General features: G+C 36.4%; 1 protein-coding gene across 1 annotated transcript; it reads left to right on the top strand.

The window, feature by feature from the left end:
- Positions 1–20123: 20123 nt before the first annotated feature.
- On the top strand, positions 20124–26621 carry LOC131032505 (leucine-rich repeat receptor-like protein kinase TDR). The gene is made up of 4 exons (XM_057963518.2): positions 20124–21144; positions 22948–23523; positions 23938–25278; positions 25989–26621. Exons 1-4 carry the CDS (start codon positions 20355–20357, stop codon positions 26363–26365), a joined length of 3084 nt encoding a protein of 1027 aa, XP_057819501.2. The 5' UTR covers positions 20124–20354; the 3' UTR covers positions 26366–26621.
- Positions 26622–27240: the final 619 nt, after the last annotated feature.

The raw sequence follows: 27240 nt of genomic DNA, 5'->3' as shown, positions 1-27240 counted from the left end.
GCCCTTGTCCTGGCAGGACCAGGGCGCCCCACGCCCCTGTCCTAGTCTTCTGCTCTGAAACTTGGTGTATGGTTCAGTCTCCATCTGCTTCTTTCGGATCTGCAACTTGCGGCGTTGTCTGGATCCCGAAATCTGCACTTATATCTGAAAAGGTGTTTGGGCGGCTATATAGGGTTTTGCCTTAGTCAAACCCCCGCTTTGGTGATTTCCACCTCCACGAATAGCCAAGTTGTATTGTAAAAGTAGTGTGTGTGCAGACCTTGTGTGTGTGCAAGATCTAAAATGCAAGTAAGCAAACTAGAGCAACCTAGAAAGTAAACCCTAATTGCTTGTAAATGACAATGTAAATGCTCCAAATCAAGATGTAGAGTGATCTAAAGCATGAATACAAATGGTGTAAGAAAGCTTATGCAAAGACATGAAAACAACATGAAATCATACCCAACCCCAAGGGGGGGGATACAAGCCAATCTTCAGTCGGTGATCCCTTATTGCTCTTCAATGCCTTCAAAGCCCTAAATGAATGAAATTGATGGATGCTTGATGGACGGATGTTGAGTGTTGCTGAAGTCTTCAAAGATCTGCTCTTTCGTTGCATAGAAGGTCCTGAAAACAAAATTCCCATCCTTTCTAATGAAGAAAGAGAGCTCTTATGTATGAAACCCTAGGTCTTAATTCCAACTTTTGGCCGACCTAGAGATTGGATATCCCGCCAATTTCTTGGGGTTAAGCTTTATTTTATGATTGGATCGTGCTCCTAAAATTTGGGGAAAAATGTCCGGGACCGTGTGCACTCCGGGCGCCATGGTCCCGGCAACTTTTCACCAAATTTTCAGGGCCGTCAGATATGATGATTTTAGAGAGAATCCCGAAGTTACAAGTGATTTCAAGATGTTTTGACCCCCGAAATCAAGCCCCCAAGTTCAAAAGAGGGCCTAATTAGGGTTTTTGATTAGATGTTGTATTGGAGGAATAAAATGAAAAGGGGCACACTTTAATGAAAGGGCCCACCTTTATGATGTGGAGGATGATGAAATAGGACCTTAGACCTAATTAATTTGATTAATTAAGTGCTAAAGGGGAAATGCAATGCAAAATGCAAACTGCACCAAGGCAGGTGCTAAACTAGGTGTGAAATTGTACTGCTTTAGCAAGTGCGTACAATTTACGACGCTACATTTAGCCCCCACTTTAGCGGTCATATGAGTACTACGTGCATATGCAAGCTAAAGTACAGGAAAGTAAACATTATTTGAAAAATGATATATCCATAAGTTCGTCGAACGAAGCCCCCAGCGGTATCTGCAGTACACAGTTAGGAACCGCACCCTACAAAACACACGTTAGATCACCAAATCACCTAATGCTTACTAAGGAAAGTGATGAAATTTGTGAGTAGCTATATGCCCCCCCCTGTTTCGGCTTGCTTATTAGGGAGGTGAAACAGGGTAGCATGTTTACTTACAACAAATTGTGTGAACGATTATTGATGAGAGATGTTCACTACAAAGGCTTCATCAGAGCACATTTTGGAACATCAAGGGAGTAAGGGTACGAAAATATGATTCCTACACAACAAACGGTTCGAAAATCGCATCTCCCAAACTCAAGTTATGATGAAATGAGTGATTTACGGAAAATTAGGGTTTTGAAAGTAAAGGTAAAGGAATGAAAGTATATACCTTGAAAGTGACTATTGCATTTGTCACTTTGTTGATTATGAGTATTGTTCATTGCAGCGGAGCCCACATAGCCATCATCGTGCCTTCACGATGACTGGAGCGTCCCGCGAGGATTGAGATCATGCGACAGGCCGTGATCGACGACGAGCCACTGGACGAGGTGAGTTGACTGAACTTTGACTTTCTGCATTTCTGTTGACTCTGATTTTCTGTGATCGAATGCGGGCCCTGGAATCTGACCCTAGGTCCCACCCAGGGCGCCATGGTCCCAATCAGGACTTGGCAAGGGTCAACCTTCGATGTTCGTCAGTTTGCGTATTTGGCATAGATGATTTTGATGATTGATTACTGATTACACTGATTTTTTTGTATTGCAGGGTCTCCCATACATGAGAGAGCACACGGCAGGGCAGATTCTTCGTAGTTTGCGAGATCAGATTCCCCGGCTGACTCAGGCAGAGAGAGATACATTGTCTATAGTAGGTTTGTGGTCTATGATTCTTATGTCGGCCATTCGATTTCATCCTACGATGCTGATGGCACTCATGGAGCGATGGGATCCTGACACATGCACATTCCAGCTTCCAGTAGGGGAGATGACGGTGACACTTGAGGATGTGTACCACATTCTTTGCCTACCAATCAGAGGAGCTACCGTGACATATGCGACCGATCGATCAACAGAGGATCATCAGAGGGAGCAGGTATACTGCATAGGGAGAGTCATGCCGAGTGAGACGAGAGGTCGCATCATGGTCAGCTGGCTCTTACATCCTACAGGAGAGGTGCCCCTCATGAGACGTCTTATGATAGCCATCATCGCACTAGCTGTCTGCCCTAATGGGCGAGGTACACACATGCATGGGGGTCTCACATGGTGCATCAGGGCTATGGAGAGACATAGGAGAGTATACGCCTGGGGTCGGAGTATGCTTGCACATCTCTATCATGACCTCGAGGAGTATGTTTTTGGACAGGGTTGCAGCTTGATGACATGCACACTTCTGCAGGTGTGGATATTTGAGCACTTTACATGCACCAGGCTTGTCGGCTATCCGATGAGTGCGGCTAGCAAGCGACCTAGGGTATTTGCTTATCCACTTACCAGCGAGTGGAGATTTGGAGATCTACTATATTGGAGAGTAACATTTGACAGATTGACAGCTGAGGTAACTGTATGGAGACCATATCTGCGGATGCACAGATGGGATGGGATGGAGAGACAGTTAGCATGCTTACAGAGGAACCGCCTACTGAGAGGGCGATATCCACATATCATAGTCCCATTCTACTTTGACCGAGTACGGAGGCAGTTTGGGCTAGACCAGTGTGTTCCAGCCGATGTACCCATCTACACTCGACACTCACGAGTCCTTCCCAGACCCAGAGCAGTAGCGAGACCTACGATAGATGATATCGAGATCACAGATATAGAGGGTTCCAACCAGGATGTGGTCACTGATTATGCTGCAGACCCTGGAGCACAGGGCAGGTATCTCTCATGGTTTGTGAGGACATACCCGGGGCCTATCTTTCCACCAGATCACCCGACAGGCCATCTAGGTCCATGGAGACATGGAGACCGAGATGAAGATCAGGGATCCAGATCGAAGGAGCTAGAGGAGGGAGAGGGTCATGAGGAGGCAGGAGGGCCTGATCCACCCATAGGAGATCAGCCTAGTGCCGAGGAGGAGGAAGGAGAGGAAGATGACACAGATAGAGATGATGATGAGGAGAACGAGGATGCGGATGAGGATGAGGATGACGAGGAGGAAGAGGATAGAGATGATGAGGAGGAGTCAGATGCAGCTCCCCATCATTCAGGAGATGATACCATAGCCTTAGATCCCCCCGTTATTCCCCAAAAGGGGGAACACGAGGCGATACGGAGACCTGTACCCATCACGCACAAATCATTAGAGCGTGGGGAGCCTAGTAGTTCCTAGTCACAGGTGCTACCATATCACGATCCCTACTGGCATGAGGGAGATCCAGGTATAGTAGGTTTATATTGATTGATTGATGTTTTGATGATATAAAATGGAACTAATACAAAATCTATTTTACTGCTACAACTAGTGTGCAGGAGTGGCATTCCCTGATCCAGCAGGCAGTGACAGATATTTCTACGACGGCGCAGATCCCTAGTTCCTCACAGGTTGCTTATAGACCTCAAGGGAACGCGGGTCGGCATGATGATTTGTTTTCCCCATTTCGAGTACAGGTAGAGATATGGAGGGAGAGAGAGCGAGCTCTATCAGAGGACCTTCAGCGGGCACAGCGTGATCTAGCAGCAGCTCAGGCCGAGGCTACCTCGTATCGCGTGATCCTTATGGATAGGGATCGTAGGAGTTCCTCTCAGAGTCACTCACGATCTATATCACGGTATACCCCTATGGGTCCACCTGCACGGCCGGATCAAGAGGGAGCATCTAGTCGTCACTCTCCAGCCACCAGCCCTAGGGATAGGAGATGATCTTATGATGTAGGGTAGGTCACATTTTGGATGTATAGTGACCTACCTTTGTATATTGATCCACATATATATATATATATATACATGCTTCTTTGTCTCAAACGTGTTATCTTTAATGCCTAAAACAATGTGTATTTTGATTAAAGTAAATACATTTGGTAGATGTATATGTATGTTCTGAATTTAATTTCCATGTGATTGATTTCTCAGTGCTCCATGATTAAATTGATACATGTGTGACTTAATTAAAATATTTGATCAAGTACTACATTGATGATAGGGAAGAAAATATGTGTTAAGCCTAAGAATCATATAACTAATGTGATTTAATTTGAATTTAAACACAACATGACACGATTCAACTTAACACATAAATACATTGTATAATATGCCAACATAATAAAAAATGTAAATCTTTTGCAATTTACATAAATGAATTCAAGACAAACCATAAAGTAAAGAAACACGCTTGTCAGGAACGAAGCAATGTAGATTAAACAAAACAACATTTAATTCTATTTGCTCTAACAAAGATATGCTAACATATTATCCAATTTTGAAGAAGTGAGAAAGGAAATAGATGAATGATAAGGAATGAGGAATTAAGCATAGTATCTACGCAAGTGCATAGCGTTTATAGGGTCTTTAAGAGACGTACCATCTACACCCGCTAGTTTATAAGCACCTGATCCATAATCTTCAATAACGATATACAGTCCAAGCCAATTAGGACTAAATTTTCCCTTTTCTTCAGGTAAGGCATTCACATTGCGCTGATTCTCATAGAGAACTAAGTCACCCACTGAGAAGGAACGTTGAATAACCTTATCATTATAGCTTCATTGTAGAGTTTTGTGATACGCTTGAATATGCTCAAGAGCATTTATACGTTGTTCATCAAGAATCTCAAGCTGTTGAAGTCTTTGTTCTCTATAAGCGTCATCATCTACTATACCTTTGAGAGAAACTCTAAGTGATGGAATCTCTAATTCTAAAGGCATAACAACATCAGCACCATAAACAAGATTATAAGGGGTAGTTCTGGTAGCAATTCGTACACTCGTTCGGTAGGCCCAAAGAGCATAGATTAGCTGAGTACTCCAATCCTTACCATGCTTATTCACGGTTTTACGAAGAATTTGTTCAATTATCTTATTGGATGATTCGGCTTGACCATTTGATTGAGGATAGTATGGTGTAGAAAATCAATGTTTGATATGATACTTCTCGAGGAATTTCTTCACGTCCTTGTTCTTAAATGATGTCCCATTATCAGAGATTATAGTGGAAGGTATCCCAAATCGAGAAATAATGTTTTCTAGAAGAAATCGACAAATCACTTCAGTAGTAGTAGAGCGAAGGGGAATAGCTTCTACCCATTTTGTAAAGTAATATGTTGCGGTTATAATGAAAGTATGTCCTTGAGATGAAGGAGGAGAGATTTTACCGATAAGATCCAGCCCCCATGCAGAGAAAGGCCAAGAAGCTACATGAGAACGAAGTTCTTGGGCAGGAGCATGAATCAAATTATTGTGTTGTTGACATTGATGACATTTCTTAACAAATGAAAAAGAATCCTGCTGCATAGTTTGCCAATAATATCCCATACGGAGCAACCTTTGAACCAAGGATTTGCCTCCAAAATGCCCCCCCACAGGCACCTGAATGCGCCTCTTCAAGAGCAATAGGGATTTCCGATTTGTTAAGACAACGAAGGAGAAGACCGTTATAACCCCTTTGGTAAAGAACATTAGAAAGAATGATATATCTAGTGGACAGCTTGCGAATTCTATCCCTAGTGTTCCTATTGGCGGAATAAGGAAAGGTACCATCGGTCAAGTATCTTACGATATGCGAATACCATTCATCTGAGTCTATAAAGTCACAACATGTCACCAAGCTAGAATCATCTACAATAGCTGGAGAAATAAGGTTGTGAATAACAAATTTAAGATCAACCATAGGGTCCTCTAAAGATACCAGAGAAGCCACACATGCCATTGCGTCCGCATGTCGATTATCTTTTCGAGGAACAGGTTCCATGGTGTAAGAATCAAATTTTTGTAACAAAGAGATAGCAAGGTCTTTATATTGTGATAATTTGTCTTGTTTCGCTTGATACAGTCCTGTTACTTGTCTTATAATCAGTTGAGAATCTCCAAAAATATGTATGTGTTTTATATTCAAAGCTAAGGCTGCCTTTATTCCTGCTATAAGAGCCTCATACTCAGCAATGTTATTGGTACATAGGAAATTGAGACGATAAGATAAGGGAATGGACTTCTTTGTAGGAGAAATCAGAACAACACCTGCCCTCGATCCCGTACGACACTTAGAGCCATCAAAGTATAACTCCCAAGTTTCATCTTTCTCTATACAAAGAATGAAGTCGTCAGGAAAAGACTCAAGGTTAGGGAAGGAGAAAGGTGAAGGGGCCTCAACTAGGTGATCGGTCAACGCTTGCCCTTTAATTGCTCTTTGTGAAACAAATTTAAGGTCAAATTCAGTTAACATCATAACCCACTTAGCTAGGCATCCTGATAAATCAGTTTTAGAGAAAAGATGCTTCAATGGATCAAACTTTACCATGACGTGGACTTCTGAATTTAAAAGATAATGTCTCAATTTCTGAGTCGCAAACACCAAGGCCAAGCATTGTCTTTCTATCGCAGAATATCGGGTCTCATAATCGAGTAAGGTACGACTTATATAATAAACCGGACACTCCTTACCATCTTTATCATGTTGTGCCAATAATGTTGCAAGAGCATGAGAGGAAGCAGCTGTATAAAGAAGAAAGGGTTTATAAGGTTCGGCAGGTTGAAGGATAGGAGGATTAGCCAAATACACTTTTAAATCTTCAAATGCTTGCTGACAATCTTCATTCCATTGAAAAGTGATATTCTTTTTGAGAAGTTGAGTAAAAGGAAAAGTACGATCCGCAAGTTGAGATACAAACCTACGAATAGCTTGAATCTTTCCTTGTAAGCTTTTGAGTTGAGACACATTTCTAGGAGGTGGCATGTTGACAATAGCATCTATTTTCTTAGTATCCACCTCAATCCCACGATGCGAAACTATGAATCCTAAGAGTTTTCCACTATCCACACCAAAAACACATTTTCGGAGATTCAAGCGCATGTGATATTTACGAATCCTTTCAAAGATTTGACGAAGGATCTTAATATGATCTATGCGGAGAATGGATTTGGCTAAAACATCATCAACATAATCTTCTAAAATCTTATGCATGTAATCGTGAAAGATAAGGGTCATCGCTCGTTGATAAGTTGCGCTGGCGTTTTTAAGTCCGAAAGGCATCATTACCCAACAAAACGTACCCCAAGGAGTGGTGAAAGCAGTTTTGAATTGATCTTGAGGATTAATGAAAATTTGATTGTATCCTGAAAAACCATCCATGAAGGATAACAAAGCATGTCTTGTTGTAGAATCAACTATCATGTCAATGTTTGGGAGGGGAAAATCATCTTTCAAAGAAGCTTTATTTAAATCTCGAAAGTCAGTACACATTCTTATTTTATTATCTGATTTAGCCAAAGCAACAATATTTGAAATCCATGGGGAATAATCAATAGGGTGGATAAATCCAACCTCCAATAATTTTTCAATCTCAGCCTTAACAAGCAAAGCTACCTTAGGATTCATTTTTTGAATCTTTTGTTTCACTGGCTTAGCATCAGGAACTAAGACAATATTATGAGTGACAATCTTAGGATCTATACCAGGCATGTCAGAATATGTCCAAGCAAAGATCTCAGGGAATTCACGCAATAAATCTTCATATTGTTTTTGTTCCTTTTCGTCCAGACATTTTCCAATTTTAATAACTTTTTCTTTGTTGCCAGAATCCATCTTAACATCAATGGTGTCGCTTATAAGAAGATTGCTTTGTTGAGGAGTATCCTTTAACTGAGGAAATTCTTTCACAATCTCATCGTTATCAGTCTCTTTTCCAAAACAGGCTTCAGTGTTCAAACAATAAGGGAATCCCCTATTGTGATGATAACGAGGAAGAGTATCATATGTTCCTAAAAACTCAGCTAAAGCATCATCGGTAGGAAAAACATCCAAAGCACAGGCATACGAAGGATCAATATACTCAGGGTGTCTCATTGGTAGAGATGTAGAAATAACATTAACACTAATACATGGTCTTCTAGAAGCTTTAGTGCGCTTGCAGGGATTATAACCAAGTCCAAAGGCATAATCATAAAGATTATTCTCTAGAGGAACCTTTATTCCTTGTTCATGAGCGCCACAGCCATTTCCATTATACCCATGCTTAGCTAGAATACGAAAACCACGACCATAACGATCAGCCATTTCAGAAAGAGAAGGTGGTTTTTCATAAGACAAAGAATCAAACCCTTTAGAATTGGAAGTGTGAGGAGAAGAAGTTTGAGAAGCGGCCACGAAGTTATTGCTCATAGGCTCAGGTAATGTTGATTGATTTTTAGCTTCTTCCTTCTTTTCAACCTCAAGCTCTCTAGAAGAAACCTTATATTCACCTACAAAGGTGGGATTAAAATCAAGAGATCCCCAATCATCTTCTGCAAGAACCTTCTCAGGATCAAAATCCTTCTTATGTGTAGATTCAAGTCGAGAAGAATCTTCTTCAGGAGCTCCAGACTCATCCAAAGAATTTTGATCATCAGAGAGCGAGGATTCATCGATAGGTATCTTGTTTAAAGAGTCATCACTAGACGAGGAAGGCTTAGAAGAACCCCCTTTGGAAGTAGATGTTTGTAAACAAGCTTGGAAATTAGTATCACCTATCAAGGTATATGTCTTATTATTATAAATAAATTTAACTTGTCTATGCAATGTAGAGGGGACCGCTTGCATACTATGAATCCAAGGTCTCCCTAATAGCAAGTTGTATGTTATATTTCCTGACATAACATGGATAGGAGTAGGCAAAGTAACAGGCCCCACTGTGATGGGTAAGGTGATAGTACCTAATGAAGTTTTAGCCACATTATCAAAGCCTCGAATAGGACGAGAGTCAGGCTCAATTAGGGATGTATCCACATTCATCTTATGCAAGAGATTAATGCTACACACATTAAGACCAGAGCCATTATCTACTAGTGTTCGTCTTATAGCAGTATCATTTATGATAACCACAATCATCAAGGGATCATATTGACGTTGAATTTCACTAGTGGGCAACTCATCTTGAGTAAACACAATATGAGCTTTAGGATTCATCACAGAGTTAACCAAAGACACTATATTACTAGATGTATTCGGTGGAGGAACATTCAAATCTTTCAAAGCATCTTGTAACATTCCGTGATGAGCAGAAGAAGTTTGAATCAAATCCCAAAGGGATATCTTAGCAGGGGTAGCTTTAAGTTGTTCTATGAGATCATATTCCTTACTAAGAACTTATGAAATACGTGGAGCTTGCGGAAGAATTGGTTGAGGATTAGGAAGAGAAACTGGAGTAACCGGAGGAGGATTAGGCTGCCTATTATTTCTAGTATGATAAGTATGGGCAACCGCATGATAACTCTCTCTAGTTAATTGCTTGGCATAACTATAAGGACTTATAGGTTTTCTTCCTTGCACAGTGATGATAGGTTTATTTGGAGTAAGAAAGGAATCATACCCCCCTTGGATAGTAAGGAGAGGTGATTTAGGAACTTGAAAGGTGGTAGAAGGACAAGCACCTTGGACTTCAAAGAGAGGCTTATTATGCTCATTCAGGTTTATCATGTTAACTAATTTAGAAGTCTTGTTCTTGTTTAGAGATTTCGATAAAGCCACAAAGTCATCAAGAGCATCATCCAACAAAGCATGATCATATCTATTAAAAGGTTTATCTTTTGATTCAAAAGGAGACATCTCCTCATAGAGGGGATTATTGAAAACAACCATGTTACTAGATTTAGTGGAAGAGTTGATAGGAATGTACCCTTGAGAGGAATCATTCAACTTATCTTTCTCATCACAACGAAATGGCATAGTAACAAGGTTTATGAATTTTTGGTAAAATGAAGGTTTGGCCTCTTTAGGATTCAAAAACTCATCTAAAGTTTCATCTAATTCATCTTGGCTATACTCATAATCGGCATAATTGCATACATCATCATAAATATGAACATCTTGCAAATAAAAATCCGACATTTTGAAATAAAAGTTGCATAAAACTGAGACACACAATGCAAAGAAACAAAGAAACACACTCTTTTTTTTTTTGGAAATGAAACTTAAATGAAACACACTAAATCTAGATCTAGATCTAACAAATGCAATGCGAGAGAAAGAAATAATTCGTTTCACGTCGGGTTCACCAAAATGTGTGGGGGAAAAAGTGAGACTAGGCTAACATGTCCTAATCCTACCTTTTGACACACATTACAGAATACGAAAGAGCCTAGAGGTATTGCACAATTGGCTACTTCTTTTTGGTGAAAGAGAGAGCCACGGGCTACCTATTAGGGTTTCTATTCCTTTGTTGTAATTGAAAGGTAAGATTATGCAAGTTCAATTCCTAACCCCAAAATGCAAGTATGAACTAATAACAAGATTGCAGAATTGAACTTAAACAATGGAAAGCTGCAAACATAAGGACAAGACAAGAATGCAGATGCGTACCCGGAGTCAAAATCTAAGTGAAAATGTTCGGGACAGGGGCGCGGGCGCCACTATCCTGATTCTGTTCCTGAAACTGCACCTGAAACTGCCACTTTGCAACCTGGAAAACTGTCGGAACTGCCAAAACTTGCTATCTGTCAGGAGGACCAGGGCGCCCAGCACCCCTGTCCCAGGGACCAGGGCACCCCACGCCCCTGTCCTAGTCTTCTGCTCTGAAACTTGGTGTATGGTTCAGTCTCCATCTGCTTCTTTCGGATCTGCAACTTGCGGCGTCGTCTGAATCCCGAAATCTGCACTTATATCTGAAAAGGTGTTTGGGCGGCTATATAGGGTTTTTCCTTAGTCAAACCCCCGCTTTGGTGATTTCCACCTCCACGAATAGCCAAGTTGTATTGTAAAAGTAGTGTGTGTGTGTAGACCTTGTGTGTGTGCAAGATCTAAAATGCAAGTAAGCAAACTAGAGCAACCTAGAAAGTAAACCCTAATTGCTTGTAAATGACAATGTAAATGCTCCAAATCAAGATGTAGAGTGATCTAAAGCATGAATACAAATGATGTAAGAAAGCTTATGCAAAGACATGAAAACAACATGAAATCATACCCAACCCCAAGGGGGGGGATACAAGCCAATCTTCAGTCGGTGATCCCTTATTGCTCTTCAATGCCTTCAAAGCCCTAAATGAATGAAATTGATGGATGCTTGATGGACGGATGTTGAGTGTTGCTGAAGTCTTCAAAGATCTGCTCTTTCGTTGCATAGAAGGTCCTGAAAACAAAATTCCCATCCTTTCTAATGAAGAAAGAGAGCTCTTATGTATGAAACCCTAGGTCTTAATTCCAACTTTTGGCCGACCTAGAGATTGGATATCCTGCCAATTTATTGGGGTTAAGCTTTATTTTATGATTGGATCGCGCTCCTAAAATTTGGGGAAAAATGTCCGGGACCGTGTGCACTCCGGGCGCCATGGTCCCGGCAACTTTTCACCAAATTTTCAGGGCCGTCGGATATGATGATTTTAGAGAGGATCCCGAAGTTACAGGTGATTTCAAGATGTTTTGACCCCCGAAATCAAGCCCCCAAGTTCAAAAGAGGGCCTAATTAGGGTTTTTGATTAGATGATGTATTGGAGGAATAAAATGAAAAGGGGCACACTTTAATGAAAGGGCCCACCTTTATGATGTGGAGGATGATGAAATAGGACCTTAGACCTAATTAATTTGATTAATTAAGTGCTAAAGGGGAAATGCAATGCAAAATGCAAACTGCACCAAGGCAAGTGCTAAACTAGGTGTGAAATTGTACTGCTTTAGCAAGTGCGTACAATTTACGACGCTACACTTCCACAAAATAGGAATGCAAAAGTATAACTCACTCCAAAGAGAAACCAGGGAAGCATAAGATCATGACATGTGTCTTAATCCTATGACATGAGATGACTAACATAACAAATATTAAATGGCCTAGGATAGAAGAAGTAAATGAGATAAGATAAGATTAGATCTCGTCAAGACAACAATGACTTATGAAAGATTCCTAGGGCCTAAGTAAACTTGACATGTGAATAGGACCCACTAGGTGAACTAGTTAGGTAAAAGACTTTATTCATTCCAACACACAATTGTCTCGTTAGGCTTGGATAGTGGTGAAGTAGGAAACTAAAACCTCCTCATTTCTTCTTCTCTCCTTACTCTCTTGAAATGGGTTATTTATATACACTTCTTTATTTTTCTACTATATGTAGAAGCTTATTATAGATCTAGTATTATCACTATTTTGTGGAGATTCAACTTATGCACATTAGTAGATGTTGACACAAGTGCATTATAGTATACACTAATGCAACAATGATGTCATCTTTGTGTCATATAGACTTATGGCACTAGATCTATTTATTCTATATTTTCATTAAATTATACTTGATTTGTGCACAATGAAGAACTCTATGAGTTTTCTCCAATCTCCATGCTTCCATATCCAATTCCTTTATATGGCAGTCTTGTTTCCACAATGATAGGTTGGAGTATCCATTGGCCATTCTCACCAAGTCTTCATATTTTATATTCCATCCTTGCAAGTAATCTTGAAATACGCTCTTCATGTGGCCCTCAAATTCACAAGTGAAATTATTAGTTTCCAAATCATTAAAATATTATTTCTCATAGAATCTCTTATATATTTTTTCTATATTATATTCCTTGTCATGAGAATGGATTAGTCCAATTTTCTTTATTAAAACTTCTCTCTTTTTGTATATTTGACAAAAGTATGCCTTCCTTCAACAACTCTTCAATTATTTGTTTCCAAAGAGCTCTATTTTCCCCAAAACAACCTCTTGGTTTTCTTAGAGATCTTCAAATATCTTATTCATGGATTTAAACATGGTTGATTTCTTACAACCTACACACTTGAAAATTAATCTCTTATATGGTTATATACAAACCCTTTGTGATAACAAAATTATCTTCAAGCCTCGAAAAAGTTGCTACTCTTATACAAATTAATTTGTAAAATCTCAAGAGCTATGCTTATAGAAATTATAAAACTAGAATATTTATATTGTGCTACTTAATAACATTTAAATGACATCCATTAACAAATAGATGATTATGCCACATTACTTTAAAAAATAAGGTGCTCCAACACAATTCACCATGTTTGACTTAGGAAAACCTCAATATGGAGTAAGAAACCTAGTTAGTTCTTCTACTTGAATATACTACTCATGAAGTGAACGATACTTATAATTATTCTCATGTGCTTGGAGAAGGCACAAATATTATCATCTTTCATGTCACTTCTAAAAATAGAAGATGCATAATGCATCCTTTCTCCCCATTTATGTGACTTTTCACCCACTTTGATGGAAAGGATAATGTTAGTGCATTCCTCCACTCTAGAAAAGTGACAAAATAGATAAGATAATGTGGGACATCCATATTTATACATCTCTTCTATTTTACATAGTATTGGATGTTAATGTGTGCTTTTTATTCTCCATATTTTCATATCTTTATTCTATAATTATCTCTATATTTGAGTTCACTTTTATGTTCATATTTCTCTTATTTATTTAAGAATATACAAATTCATTAATCACTTTGGAATCCATTAAGATCATATTGTTTTTACACATTATAACTCACATAACATATATATTAGATCATAAATAAATTCATTTTGTTATCCTTACCACCAATAACATGGATATTATGATGGTAATCATCATAAATCAATACATTACTTAAATTGACAATAACACTACAACTTAGAATGATCTTGAAATGCAAATCTATACAAAAGACACTTAATTATTTTTATAAAAAAAAATTACATGTTTTGGTTGTGTACTTCAAACCATAGTTCATAGACTTGGACTCGAAGAGTACTCGACAAGCCCAAAAATTTTGGCTCACAAGTACTCGACAAAAACTCATCAACTTAGAAAGTACCAACAATTAAAATTTCTTGTAAAAACATATTTTTTTAAAATTCAATTACAAATTGTATTAAATTATAAATTGACATCTCAAAAGAGAAAATGCATGGTTTTATAGCAAAAAAATGTGTGAAAAATATGTTTTAATCAATTACCTGCTCAAGCATTTTTACCCATGTTTTTCTTGTGTCTATAAAAACTCGTGAGTTAAACTTGTTAAAACTTATAGAAATTTTTTTTTAAAAAATGCATAACAACTCAAAGAATAATACTTCAAACAAATTACATTTAATCTTGAACATACATATATATTTTTCGATGAATACATACTTCAATTTTTATTAATTTAAAAAAAAATACATATATATTTTGACCTTCTGTTCTATGATAAATAACCAACTTTCTTACCTTAAATCTAAGTGTACATTTCTCATAATTTGTTGACCATCCCTAAAACTTAGTACCCCTTGAAGTTTTGCTCCTAATAATGATAATTGAACATACATTGGCCTTGGTTTCTTTATAAATCCTTTCTCTTCACAAATAACAAAGCTTCACCATTTTCAAAGTACAAAATATGAACTAAAGCCCCCCAAAAAAATTTAATGTGGTACCCTCTTTTATTTACTTTATTTCATTTAAACTAATCAAAGCAAATGAAACCTTATCTATATTCCCTAAGAGATTTGACACAACATTTAAAATGTCACAGTACCCCACACAAATCTAATATTCCTCCTATAAAGCCAACTAGCCGTTGAAAGTTTGGTTCAAAGCATAGGAAAGTGTGAGAGAAGGAACATATTTGGGGTCCATGATGATTAGGCATCTCTTTCGTGGGGATTTGTTCTTCTTCTTAGTTTGGATGTAACAACACAACTCAAAAGTGTTTTCCTTCCACGTGACACCTTGGACAATTATTCCATCTCATCAGTACAATCATGTTGCCTAATAGTTAGTGCTTGCTTGCTTGCTTTTCTAATCATACCTTCAACATCACTCCCAGGACAGACTAAAAGAGGAAAAATGGCATTAAAAAATTTTGAAAAATGATTTTTTTAAAATTGAATTTAAGTAGTTTTCGATAGGTTGGTAAAGTTGAACGGATCATATAGAGTTTATTAATATTAATTAAATATTATTGATTGTACGATTTGATGTTACAAGAATAGAGGTTAGAATAGTGTTTCTCAAATAATTTGAGAGAATGGAGACTCTTTAGTTCTTGACTTTTAAGAAAAAAAAAAGAATGATCTTCCATGTAACTTGTGATTAAGGGGTCTATTTGTGAACCAGACTTGACTCTCCCTAGCGCTTAGTAGGAGATAGATTATCTACACAGTTGATTCTTGTAGGTTATTGTTCATACACTCTATGCCTACAAATTATTTTTCATGCATATGATGTCTATAAGTTGCTATATAATTATCAAGGTGTTTGGACACTTAATTAAAAAAGGCCCACAAATTGCTATCTATATAGCTAGCATGCAACTTGCTAAAAAAAATATCGTCATGATTATCCTCTCAATAAAAATATATATATTGAACAATCTTCATGAAAAAAAAGCTTCTCAATTATAGGATATATTAATGTATTAGATTCAATTTCCTTTTTATTTAAATAATTATATTCAACATTATATTTTTAGAGCTTATAGTGCTAAAGTGTATTAATTTTACAATTGATTATTAGTTTTATTTGTTGGTTTTAAAATATTATTTTTTTAATGGTAAAATAAGGGATTTATTTAAACCACCCATCTATAAGAAATAATGATAAAGAAGCAATCAATTATAATCACCATTTCTAGCTAGGAACTAATAATATTCAAATAATAATATGTCCAAACTATTAACAAATAAAAATAAAATCCAAATAGCTAGCTTCATCTTACAAAAAAAATATGTCCATTTCTACCATCACCAATGGACACAGTAGCACACAATAAAGTACACGAGCCCCACCACCAAATCCTTATGTGTCCTAGTCATATATGACTCCAAGACATATTTTTCTATCTCCCTACTAACAATCTTTAGTATCTAGCATAAAGAATAATACTTAGTTTTACCACTAGTTCTTTTGTAAACATCCAAGCATAGTCACATTACTTCTTATGTACCCTAGCAATTGTCCCAACACATCGCTTGCAACCCATCACCATATTTGGAGAAGTTAGAATAAAATTATTTGACAATTACCAACCTGTTTTGTAACCAATTAATTTCCACACCTATAACCCACTGCAACTTCCTTCTTGCAAATTATTTTTCTTTGATTACAATAAAATAAGGAATGGAAAGTAATATAAGATAAGGAAAGCAAATATTTGTGCACTTCAATTGTTACACCTCAACCAAACATGCACCTTTCAAAAAATTAAGTCGTGATTACATTATAAACTTCATAAAAGAAAATAACTTCCTCAAAAAATTTACTAGAATCCCAAACAAGCATCCTTGAATCCATTAACTTAAACTCATATTTTTTTTATGTATTATTTATATTTTTTTTCAGTGATTCTATAAACGTAACCTTAAAACATATACCACCCAATATGCAATCAATGTCCAAGCACTACAACAACCTTGACCACAAGAAGGGGTAAAGATGATCCCAATTGATAAAGAAAACTAATTACACCATTTATTTGCAGCATTCACAATCAGTCATGCATCCACTTCACTTAAGTTCTATCACTTATTTGATCAAGCAATCCAGTCTCCAATTATCCAACACCTCTTTTATTAATTGCTAGACTATAATTTGATAATTACCTTTCACCATCAAATTTTGAATATTCAATTTCTTCATCATCCTTGAACCCTCTAAAACAACCAATATTTGTATTTCATTATTTAATTCAAAAAAAAAAAAAAAACGAAACCTTCAATCTATAGAAAACCTTACATAATTTTTTAACAAACACTCACTACTTATAGTCCATCAATATTAAGCTGAAACTCAAATTCTTCCCCTAAAAACTAAATTAATATTTTTCCCTTTATTGATTAATATGACAAGAAAGAATTAAAAAGATTGTTAACTTTATTATTAAATGTACTAATAAAATAATATGAATTAGTCATTCTTTACCTAATCCTAGCGTGTACATACAAACTATGCTAGGTAATGTACATGTTTGGTCAATGAAGCCTTTTATATAAATATAAATAAAAGAAAAAGCTTTTGAAATATTGAGTGAGTTGCACCCCCCTTACTTTGTACTACTAAAAGCATTCTATTCTATATGGTTGTTTCCCATTAACTTTCTTTTACTTCTTGAGGTCCACAAATATTCTCCTTGTTTGTTTGGTTCTTATATTGCCTAGGATTTTCTCACTTTATTAAAACAAAACTTTGTACTTTATTCTTGCAGTTCATTAGCTTTTAACTTATTACAAGTACATTCACACAATAGTATGAATATGAATACCGTCATGTTTATGTTTTCAGTTTTGGATCTTATTGTTTTTTTTGTTTTGTTTTTTTTGATAAAAGTGGATTTATCATTAAATTATATTAAAATTTTAAGTTTTACATGGTGTCTGGTTCAACGAGTACTCGAGGGAACAGTAAGCCTACCTACCCATTACAAAGAGGTAGAAGTAGAGAGAGGTGATAAGATGAGTGGATAATAAAAAAGAGAAGGAAGGGAAAACAACAATAAATGCTGAATAATATATTATATATTTTAGAAAATAATATGTATGTAGGAAATAGCGAAATAAGAAACTTAAAAGGATATGCAATAATAATCTCTATAATAATGTAGAATTGTGAATGGTCATAAGATATTATATAAATAATGAAGTATCGAGAATATATGCAAGAAGAAGATATCCATATAAAACAATGAAATTAATATTATAGGTGTTATTTCTTTCATCGATCTATTAGGATAAGGAAAGAGATTATATTAGCATGTACAAAATTGAATCGAAAAGCACTTGTACTTAAAAAAAAGTATATTAACATATTATTTAAAATTTGAGTTTGCATCCCACAATGAGCAAAGTAAGTGTCTGAGAAAAGGAAAGAATGTTTGTATTGCTACAATTCCAAGAACCAAAATCTCTCTACAAAGCATTGTGGAAGAGATCGTAAATAGATGGATACATTAGTACTTGTTGTTAGGCTAGTACTATTGCAATCAGTTGTACTCAATTTTCATTAACTCGTTATTATTCAATATGTTCAATTAGTTTAGTGTTAGAGTTTAATTAGGAGTAGGGTTTAATTATTATTAAGACTATGATTCAATTAGTGTTTAATTAAAGTTATTAAATAAATTTTTGAGTTAGGGTTAAATTATGATTATAGTTCAAATTAGGATTCAAAGAGGTTAGGAATATAATTCAATAAATGAAATTTCTTATACAAATTTTTAGGTACAATAAAATAATATTTAGAATGTTTAAATTTTCTTTAAAATAATACTATCAATAATCTAATATATTATATATTAAATTTATATAATAATATTATGCTATAATTATAATAAATTAATAACAATATAATAATGAAAATTTCAATAATAATATTGTGGAGATGTTTTGATTATGACTACTTGGATGAATAATGAAAATTTTGGTATGTACTAGTTTGATTGATTACTTATTCAATGATTATAATTAATACAGTATAAATTAATAATATTGATTACTTATTCATTGATTTCAATTACTATTACAAATCTACACTCGCCACTAAGTAGCACTTGTTTTTATTGAATGTGTTTATTCTTTGGTGATGGCCAATTCATTTTTTTTTGTTGGTTTTAGCTTATGAGTTTGTTGTTTTGAGCTAGACCTTTTTTATTGGTATTGATTTGATGTTATAACTTTTTAGTTGTCTAACTAGATGGTGGATTTTAAATTTACATATAACAATCTCATAACTAAATAAAATCAAGTAACTTGTTTACATCAACATTAAAAAATATTAAGTTGTGTATGATAAAAAAATTATACTGTTAAAACCAAAAACTAGCATATACTACTCCATAGACGATAGAAAACTCATACCAATTATTACATTAAATTATATATATATAAAACATTTAAACGCATTTAAAATAAAAAACTACCATACACTACTCCATAGACTATGTAAAACTAGTATTAATTATTATATTGAATCAAATATTAAATTTTATTTTTAACTACTAAATAAAAATATTTAAAAAACTTATATCAATAAAAATTTAAAGAAAAGACCTACGTACCACAATCCTAAATTAGTAATTGAATATTTCAAACGTTGTCAAAAAAGTTAGTGAGTTGTGCTTTGCTTAATTTTATTTAAAAAATGCTATAACAACAATTAAAAAATACTTAATCAGTCTCCTCATTTAAACTCGCCAAACAACCCGTCATTGTAGATTAGACAAACGAACAAATGAATATATAGTCAAGATTTGGTGCTGCAAGCAATGATTGGACAAGTGAACAAATACCCATAATGACATAGGTAATTTACAACTCACTAATTTTTATTATGCAAATAGCTAGTTAATTTTTTATATTTTTCTAATTTTAAGAAAAACCTACTACGGTACTTTTAGTTTAAAAAATAGTATTAAAAATTTATAATACATAATAGATTTTAGTAATATTTTCAAGAGTGAAATCTTTATATTTTTACATTTTCATTGCTGTTAAATCTTAAAAAATCCCCCAAAAAAATGCTATGTTTTGTACATGTTTTTTTTTTAAATACAATTTTGTATGAAAATCAACCTTTTCCTCCCAAATTTTCTCTACAGCATTGTCAAGAAAAGTGTAAAACGTTACTTTTTGACTAGCAAGTTAGGTTGTGACAAGACTAAAGCAAAAGCGCAGTCGCATAATAATTACCATGCCCAACGTTGCATGGATGATTCGTTACATCTCTCTCTACGCCTCCCTCGAAATTACCCTGTTTTTCCCTCTTTTTCTCCTCTACTTATACGAATTTGGAACCAGAACATTAGTTGTGGAGTTGTTGCGCATGAATTTGCAACAGGAGTAGAGACAAGGATTCCTATTAATAGCGTAGTGGAGTCCAAAAAGTACAGTGTAGGAAGATATTTATTAATTATGAACGTTGAATGCTGCAGTGAATAAGCAAGCTGATCAAGCGTGAGGAGTAATGGGGAGCAGATTCTGCTCTGTTTGCTCTGTCGCGATTATGATTGTTGTGATCATTGGCCTGGAACAAAATGTTGCGGGAAAAGATAAAATGGCTGAACAGAGAAAGGCTCTGCTGGCTCTCAAAGCCGGCTTTGTGGATTCTTCTGTCCGTTTGCAGGACTGGAGTGAGGCTGAAAATAGTTCGCCCTGCTCATGGACTGGAGTCTCATGTGACCCTGGGCTTAGTAAAGTTGTCGCTTTGGATCTCTCCAACATGAACTTGACGGGCAATGTATCTGAAAGTATTCAGGGGCTGAGGCACCTTTTGGAGTTAAATATTAGTAGGAATCTCTTCAGCGATGTTTTACCTGCGGCCGTCTTTAATCTCACTGAGATTCGAACCCTGGACATCAGCCACAACGATTTCAATGGCGATCTTCCAAGGGGAATTTCAAAGCTGAAGAATCTGGTGATATTTAACGCTTTCAGCAACAGTTTTAGCGGGCCGTTGCCTGTGGAGCTGGCTGAGCTTAGGCTTTTGGAGGAGGTAAATCTGGCCGGGAGTTATTTTGAGGGTTCCATTCCCGCCGAATATGGGGATTTTAGCAGTAATTTGAAGTTTTTGCACTTGGCCGGGAATTCGATCACGGGACCTATCCCGCTGGAGCTTGGGAGGTTGCAGAGTCTGCGGCATATGGAGATCGGCTATAATTCATATTCAGGCGGAATTCCGCCGGAGCTCGGGAACATGACGGAGCTGGAGTACTTGGACATCGCTGGTGCTAATCTTTCTGGTGTCCTGCCACAAGGTATTTTTGTTGTTTCTTTTGCTCAATTTTAAAATATTTTTGTCATCTTCGTTGGAATGAGCTTAGCAAAGCCCTCGCTTTTCTGTGTTTCAACATCCATGGCCTACTGGTCTCTCTGTTGGTCAACATCCATGGCCTCCTTTTTTACCGACTCCTGTAACAATCACATGCCTTTCGCTTTTTGTATTTTGTTTTTCCCATCAACATCTCTGGAAATCAAATGTTTTTGGATTTTTACAATCAAACATGATATACGACTGTGTAAATGCTTTTAACTGTGATTGATCATTTTTTCTTCAGAAAAGTTGATTTGATTGACTCTCTGCTGCTGGTTATTCTGTCATACACCACCTAATCTTATTTTACGCTTGATTCAATATATAAAAAGTTATTACTGAACCTGCATGAGTGAGGCCATATACCACCAGCTCCACCTAATATGAGTTTCTTAATCTGTGATTAAGGACATGTGTACTGTAAAGGCCTTTCTCCTAACACTGGGCAAATTTCAGGGGACACATGCTCTGAAGACAGCTTCACAGAGACTAGTGCTTAAAGGCCTTGTCAAGCAAGGAGATTTCCTACTTGAACTTAAATCTCTCACAAATCGTTGTTCCTTCCTGATCTCTTTCTCTTAAGCATCTTGAAGTTAGGTGGGATTGGGAACAAATAAAAATAATGTAATGAGTAGAAACTTAGTACCTAAACCGATGCTTTAAACCAATAAACAAGGTTATTTTTTTATTTTTTTATTTTTTTTTTATTTTTTTTTGTTATTGATAGGTTTTTATTTGTTTCTGGAATCAATTGTATATATTTTGAATTAATATTTGGAATCACACTTAATTATATCATAAAAAGAAAAATAATCTTTAATAATAGAAATATCAAATATTCGATTAGGATTCAATTCCAATTCAATTACAGATTAAACTGTTTTGGGTGCTTGGAAAGGGAATGAAGCTCCATTTAGATCAGTTGATTCTTATCATAACATTTTTTAGTAAATTCCCTGAAAATTTCAAGGATTCTTTTCCTGTTTTGCAGTTCTTGCCTGAACCAAACTTTGAGAAGAAGATAAATTAGAATCTTATGCAAGAAAATAGGAGTCCCACTTTTTAAATTTTAAATTAAGTGGATACCTTTGGGATGGGGCTGAAAGTTTCCCTCTTATATTTATTAAAAAAAAAATTGTCACATGTCATTCATTTATAAGTTTTTAAATTTAACATATCTTATTGTTAAAATATGATCAATGAAACCATCAGCTTTCTAAAATTTTAAAACTTAAATATTTAAACTTGTCTAGTTTTAATAAATCGACATAATCTTATAAAAGCTATTAAAAATTCTTAACTACTATGTTACTTTTAAAAAACCTTGCTATAAGAATGGAACCTGGTTCTACTGAAACTTATTAACGACCAATTTTCAAGTTCTATTGTTTTAAAAAATAAATTTATAATTTTTTCGTTGTCTATTTATTCGTTCCATGTTAACCAAATCAACAAATTCACATCGACTTATTTCATCATGTCAGGACTTATTACTAAAATATATTTTCTCAAGTTTTGATAGTCAGAATTCACTACTAATAGAAGCCTATTGCTGATGATATGAATCTCGCATGAAACTTTGTAACATGAAAATCTCTGGGGAGTTCTTAGACTAGTGTCGAGAATCTTGTACTGAACTTCGAATAGCCTAGGCTCTCTATGATGAGATGAGACTAGTATTAAGATGTTTTAGTGGAAAAAAGAATGTTAAAATTCTGACTTTTTTATTTTTCTGTGGTGCCTGCAGAACTGGGCAAGCTGTCGAAGCTGAATTCCATGTTCATCTTCAGAAACAATTTGAGCGGGTTTATCCCTCTACAATTTGGCAACATGACGAGTATGCAATCGCTAGATTTGTCGGATAATCTTCTCTCCGGCCCCATTCCGGAGACCTTCACTAAACTAAAGAACTTGAGTTTGCTCAGCCTCATGTACAATAGCTTGAGCGGGACGGTGCCAGAAGGAATAGCAGAGCTGCCAAATTTAGAGACGCTTCTGATATGGAACAATTACTTTTCAGGGAAGCTGCCACAGCATCTTGGAAAGTACTCCAACCTCATGTTCCTAGATGTCTCCACCAACAATTTGACGGGACCCTTACCGCCGGATCTTTGCGCTGGCGGTGAGCTTTTCAAACTCATTCTCTTCTCCAACAGATTTTCAGGCGAGCTCCCTTCGGGCCTGGCAAGCTGTCAGTCTTTGTGGCGCTTGCGCATCCACAACAATGCCTTCACTGGTCCGATTCCTCAGGGTTTTGGTTTGCTGCCCAATTTAACGTTCGTGGATCTTTCTATGAACAATTTCACGGGAGGAATTGATGCAGGTAATTTTAGCTAGAAATCTTTAGGAAATTTACGATTAGTGTATAAACTGTAATTTCTTAGCGGTACTTTTAAAATTTAAGTAGCGCAGAAAAATTAGGGTTCCTATTTCTTAATATAAGATTTAACAATTCTCTATTACATGTTGAAGTGTGTTTGTTTAGGAATTATTGCATATAAATATTTTAATTATAATACTGTTATAATATTAAAAGAATTTGCAGTTGTTCAGAAACGTCAATATAGAAAATGCAGACTAAATTTCTTCAAATTTCCTTGCTTATCGTTATACTGGTAAATGATTTCATTGTGGAAACGTCACTCATAAACCCTAAAAAAGCAAAATTTCAATTTTAGTTTTTTTATATCGGAGCTACTCCTTTCTACAAATTCTGACTTCACTGCTCCTACATTAGGATTCCCCGGGAAGAAGCTGACATATTTAAATATTTCGCACAATCCTCTGAGAGGGAGACTTCCGGCCAAATTCTGGTCTTCGCCATCACTGCAAACTTTCTCTGCATCCTCTGCAAACCTGTCCGGAAACATGCCTCCCTTCATTGCCTGCGATTCGCTCAGCATTTTGGAATTACAAGACAACTCTTTTTCCGGCAGCATTCCGACTAACATAATGCGCTGCCATAAATTGAAGGCCGTAGATCTGAGTCACAACGAGCTGACGGGGCTCATCCCTTCTCAACTCGCCAGAATCGCAGCCATAAATAACATTGATCTCTCCCACAACTCTCTTGCCGGCACGATTCCCGCCGACTTCAATAACTGTACCAGCTTACGATACTTCAATGTCTCTTTCAATGATCTTTCCGGTCCCGTGCCCTCGGAGGGGATTTTCCGACAGATAAACGCCGGAGCTTTCACCGGTAACCATTTCCTGTGCGGCGGCGTACTGGCGACCCCATGTTTAAATATGACATTCTATAGAACCCCTGGCTCTCCCGGGGATTCGAACCAGATGCATGCCAAAGCAAAACCTGGGGCAATTGTATGGGTTATGGGAGCAGGATTTGCAGTGTGTTTGTTCATTGTTATTGTGGGCGGCCATTGTTTTTACAAGCGCTACAAAGCAGGGAAATACAGATATAGTGCTAGAGAGAGGCAGGGTGAACCCTACAATGAGGAGGGGGCAGGTCCAGGGCAGGCCCCATGGAAGATGATTTCTTTTGGGCGCCTTAGCTTCACTGTAGAGGATGTTTTGAAGGCCACTAAGAACTCCAATATAATTGGAATGGGCTCCTCTGGCCTTTCAACTTCTGGAGTGACTGAGAGCGAACCACTTTCAATTGTGTACAAAGCACAGATGCTTGGCGGTGATGTCATAGCTGTGAAGAAGTTGAGGATTTTCAACACAAAATTGAAAGAAACAGCAATGCAGGAAATTAATAGTCTGGGCAATCTGCGGAATAAGAATATACTGAGACCGCTGGGTTTCTGTTACAGCAATGAAAATACTAGCCTATTGCTTCTCTATGAATTTATGCCCAATGGTAACCTGGGTGATTTGACTAATAACAGGAAGGGTGATTTTGGGTGGGTGAGCAGATATGAAATTGTTGAGGGAATGTCTCATGGGCTGAGCTATCTGCACCATGACTGTAATCCTGTGGTTGTGCATGGAGATGTGAAGCCAACCAATGTACTAATGGATGGTCACATGGAGGCTCGGATGGCTGATTTTGGCTTAGCCAAAATCATGCAGAGGGAAGCCACCATGTGCTCCAACGCCTACACTGCACCAGGTATTTACTTCTCAATTTCATTCAAGTTCTACATTTGAATTATGAAAATTCAATGCCTATATTTTGATATAGGAGATTAACCTCTTATCCACTGTCTTTTTTATCTTCATATATTTGGTACCACTGACATTAAAGCTGTTAACTGGTTTTTGGATTTGGTTGTGTAGTGCATTTTTATCAACAACATTTCGGATCACATTCTGTGGTCCATCGTCAGGATGAAGAGTGCTACAGAAGAAGAAATAATTTTGTCGCAGACCAAGATACTAAAAAGAAGAGAGTAAGAGGGGAGAGGGTGTTGATGGCACAAGGATTGAAGAAGAGGAGAAAAATTAGGAAAAAGAATGGGGATGAATCTTTCTCCTCTTTCTCGATCCTTGTGCCATACACATCCTCTCCCTTCCCATTCTCTTCTTTTTAGTACTGTGGTCTGAAACAAATTTATATCTTTTCCTATACTACTATTTATCTTGATGATAGATCACGAAGTGTGATCTGAAATGTTGATGATAAAAACACTACACAACCGAATCCAGAAATTAGTTAACAGATTCATTTGATATTTATGGATTAATTTGATATTTATGGATTTAGAAAGTCTAGATGTTTATTATCATATATATTTTAACAAAGCAAATATTTTCCATTGTATTTGGAATGAAGGGTAATATGTAAGAGCCACTGATCATCATATGTGGGTTGCCTTGCAGAATATGCCTCTACGCAACGCTTTGATGAGAAAACAGATATCTACAGCTTTGGGGTGATTCTTTGGGAGCTCTTGACAGGCAGGAGACCTGTAGATTCCAATGGCATCCCCATTGCTGACTGGGCTCGCAGCAAATGCACTGAGATACACAACACCAAAGGGTCTGTAATGGACATTTTAGACAAAAATATGAGCTCTGTGAAGGAACAGCAGGCAATGCTATTACTGCATGTAGCCTTGCTCTGCACTAACAAACACCCATCTGATCGTCCATCCATGAAAGATGTAGTTAACATGCTCTCTGAAAAAAAGCCACTCAGACAAACAGTTATGGACTTTCACTGCTCATCACAAGGAAGCACTTCAACCTCCAAATAATCATATGAAACGAAGATATATCAGTAGATCGTATGTACATTGTCGTTATTTTACTCATGGTTCTGATTAATCTACATGAAAATAATATTATGTAAATCTGATATGTTAAGAGATTTTATTTACTTTTCATACCTTTACAGAATATTCAAATTCTGGCTCTTAGGTGAGTGTAAGTCAAATGCATTTCAACAAAAGATGAAGATAGTGTCATATAAAGGCTATGCTTGTATTGTAATCAGAGAATTCATGGCCTTCATTCTCTGTGACTAAAATTTCTCGTGTACCAGATAAATTTCTTATCCATAGACAAGACAAGAAATATGTGATTAAAGCAATAAAGAAAACTTATCTTTCATAGAATAAATTGCTTATCCATAAGCAAGAGTCAAGACCGGAAGAGGAATATATAATTAAAGTATTTGTATAGTTTTTTCAAGTCAACTAAGTAAATTTCGAGTCTTTTAGTGAATGGTTTTTCTTTTGAAAAAGTTTGGATGGTCAAAGAATGTTCATAGTGCAGTCTTTAATGGGTTGTGAATTATCAACTTTTAAACAAGCGTACAATGTACATGCATTCAGCCTGATAATATTTAAGCATGCTTTTTAGCTTTAACCTGTTTCTTGGAATCTCCCAAGGTGTCACTTTATCTACTTTATTGGGGAGATCTGATCTAATTTGCTTTAAACATAAACGACTAAAGTTATTCTTTAATTGAGTATGGTGAGACCACAAGACAGGGAGAATAATGTAGTTCACTGCAAATCATTTGGAGGCAGTACCAATGCACGTGAAATCTCTAAATCTTTGAGACCTACAATATATAACAGTCAATGTAAAATAATAGTGTTGTAATTGTTCATTTTCAGAAGTGGCT

Source organism: Cryptomeria japonica, chromosome 9, assembly GCF_030272615.1.
Source record: "Cryptomeria japonica chromosome 9, Sugi_1.0, whole genome shotgun sequence".
Taxonomy (NCBI): Eukaryota; Viridiplantae; Streptophyta; class Pinopsida; order Cupressales; family Cupressaceae; genus Cryptomeria; species Cryptomeria japonica.
This window is presented reverse-complemented; position numbering and strand designations above follow the sequence as displayed.

Bases quoted from the DNA above. Each gene is read 5' to 3' on its own strand.
- LOC131032505 (XM_057963518.2), top strand. From the start codon at position 20,355: ATGGGGAGCAGATTCTGCTCTGTTTGCTCTGTCGCGATTATGATTGTT. The intron at 23,524-23,937 runs GTAATTTTAGCT...CTCCTACATTAG, and splicing joins CACGGGAGGAATTGATGCAG to GATTCCCCGGGAAGAAGCTG. The intron at 25,279-25,988 runs GTATTTACTTCT...GTTGCCTTGCAG, and splicing joins CAACGCCTACACTGCACCAG to AATATGCCTCTACGCAACGC.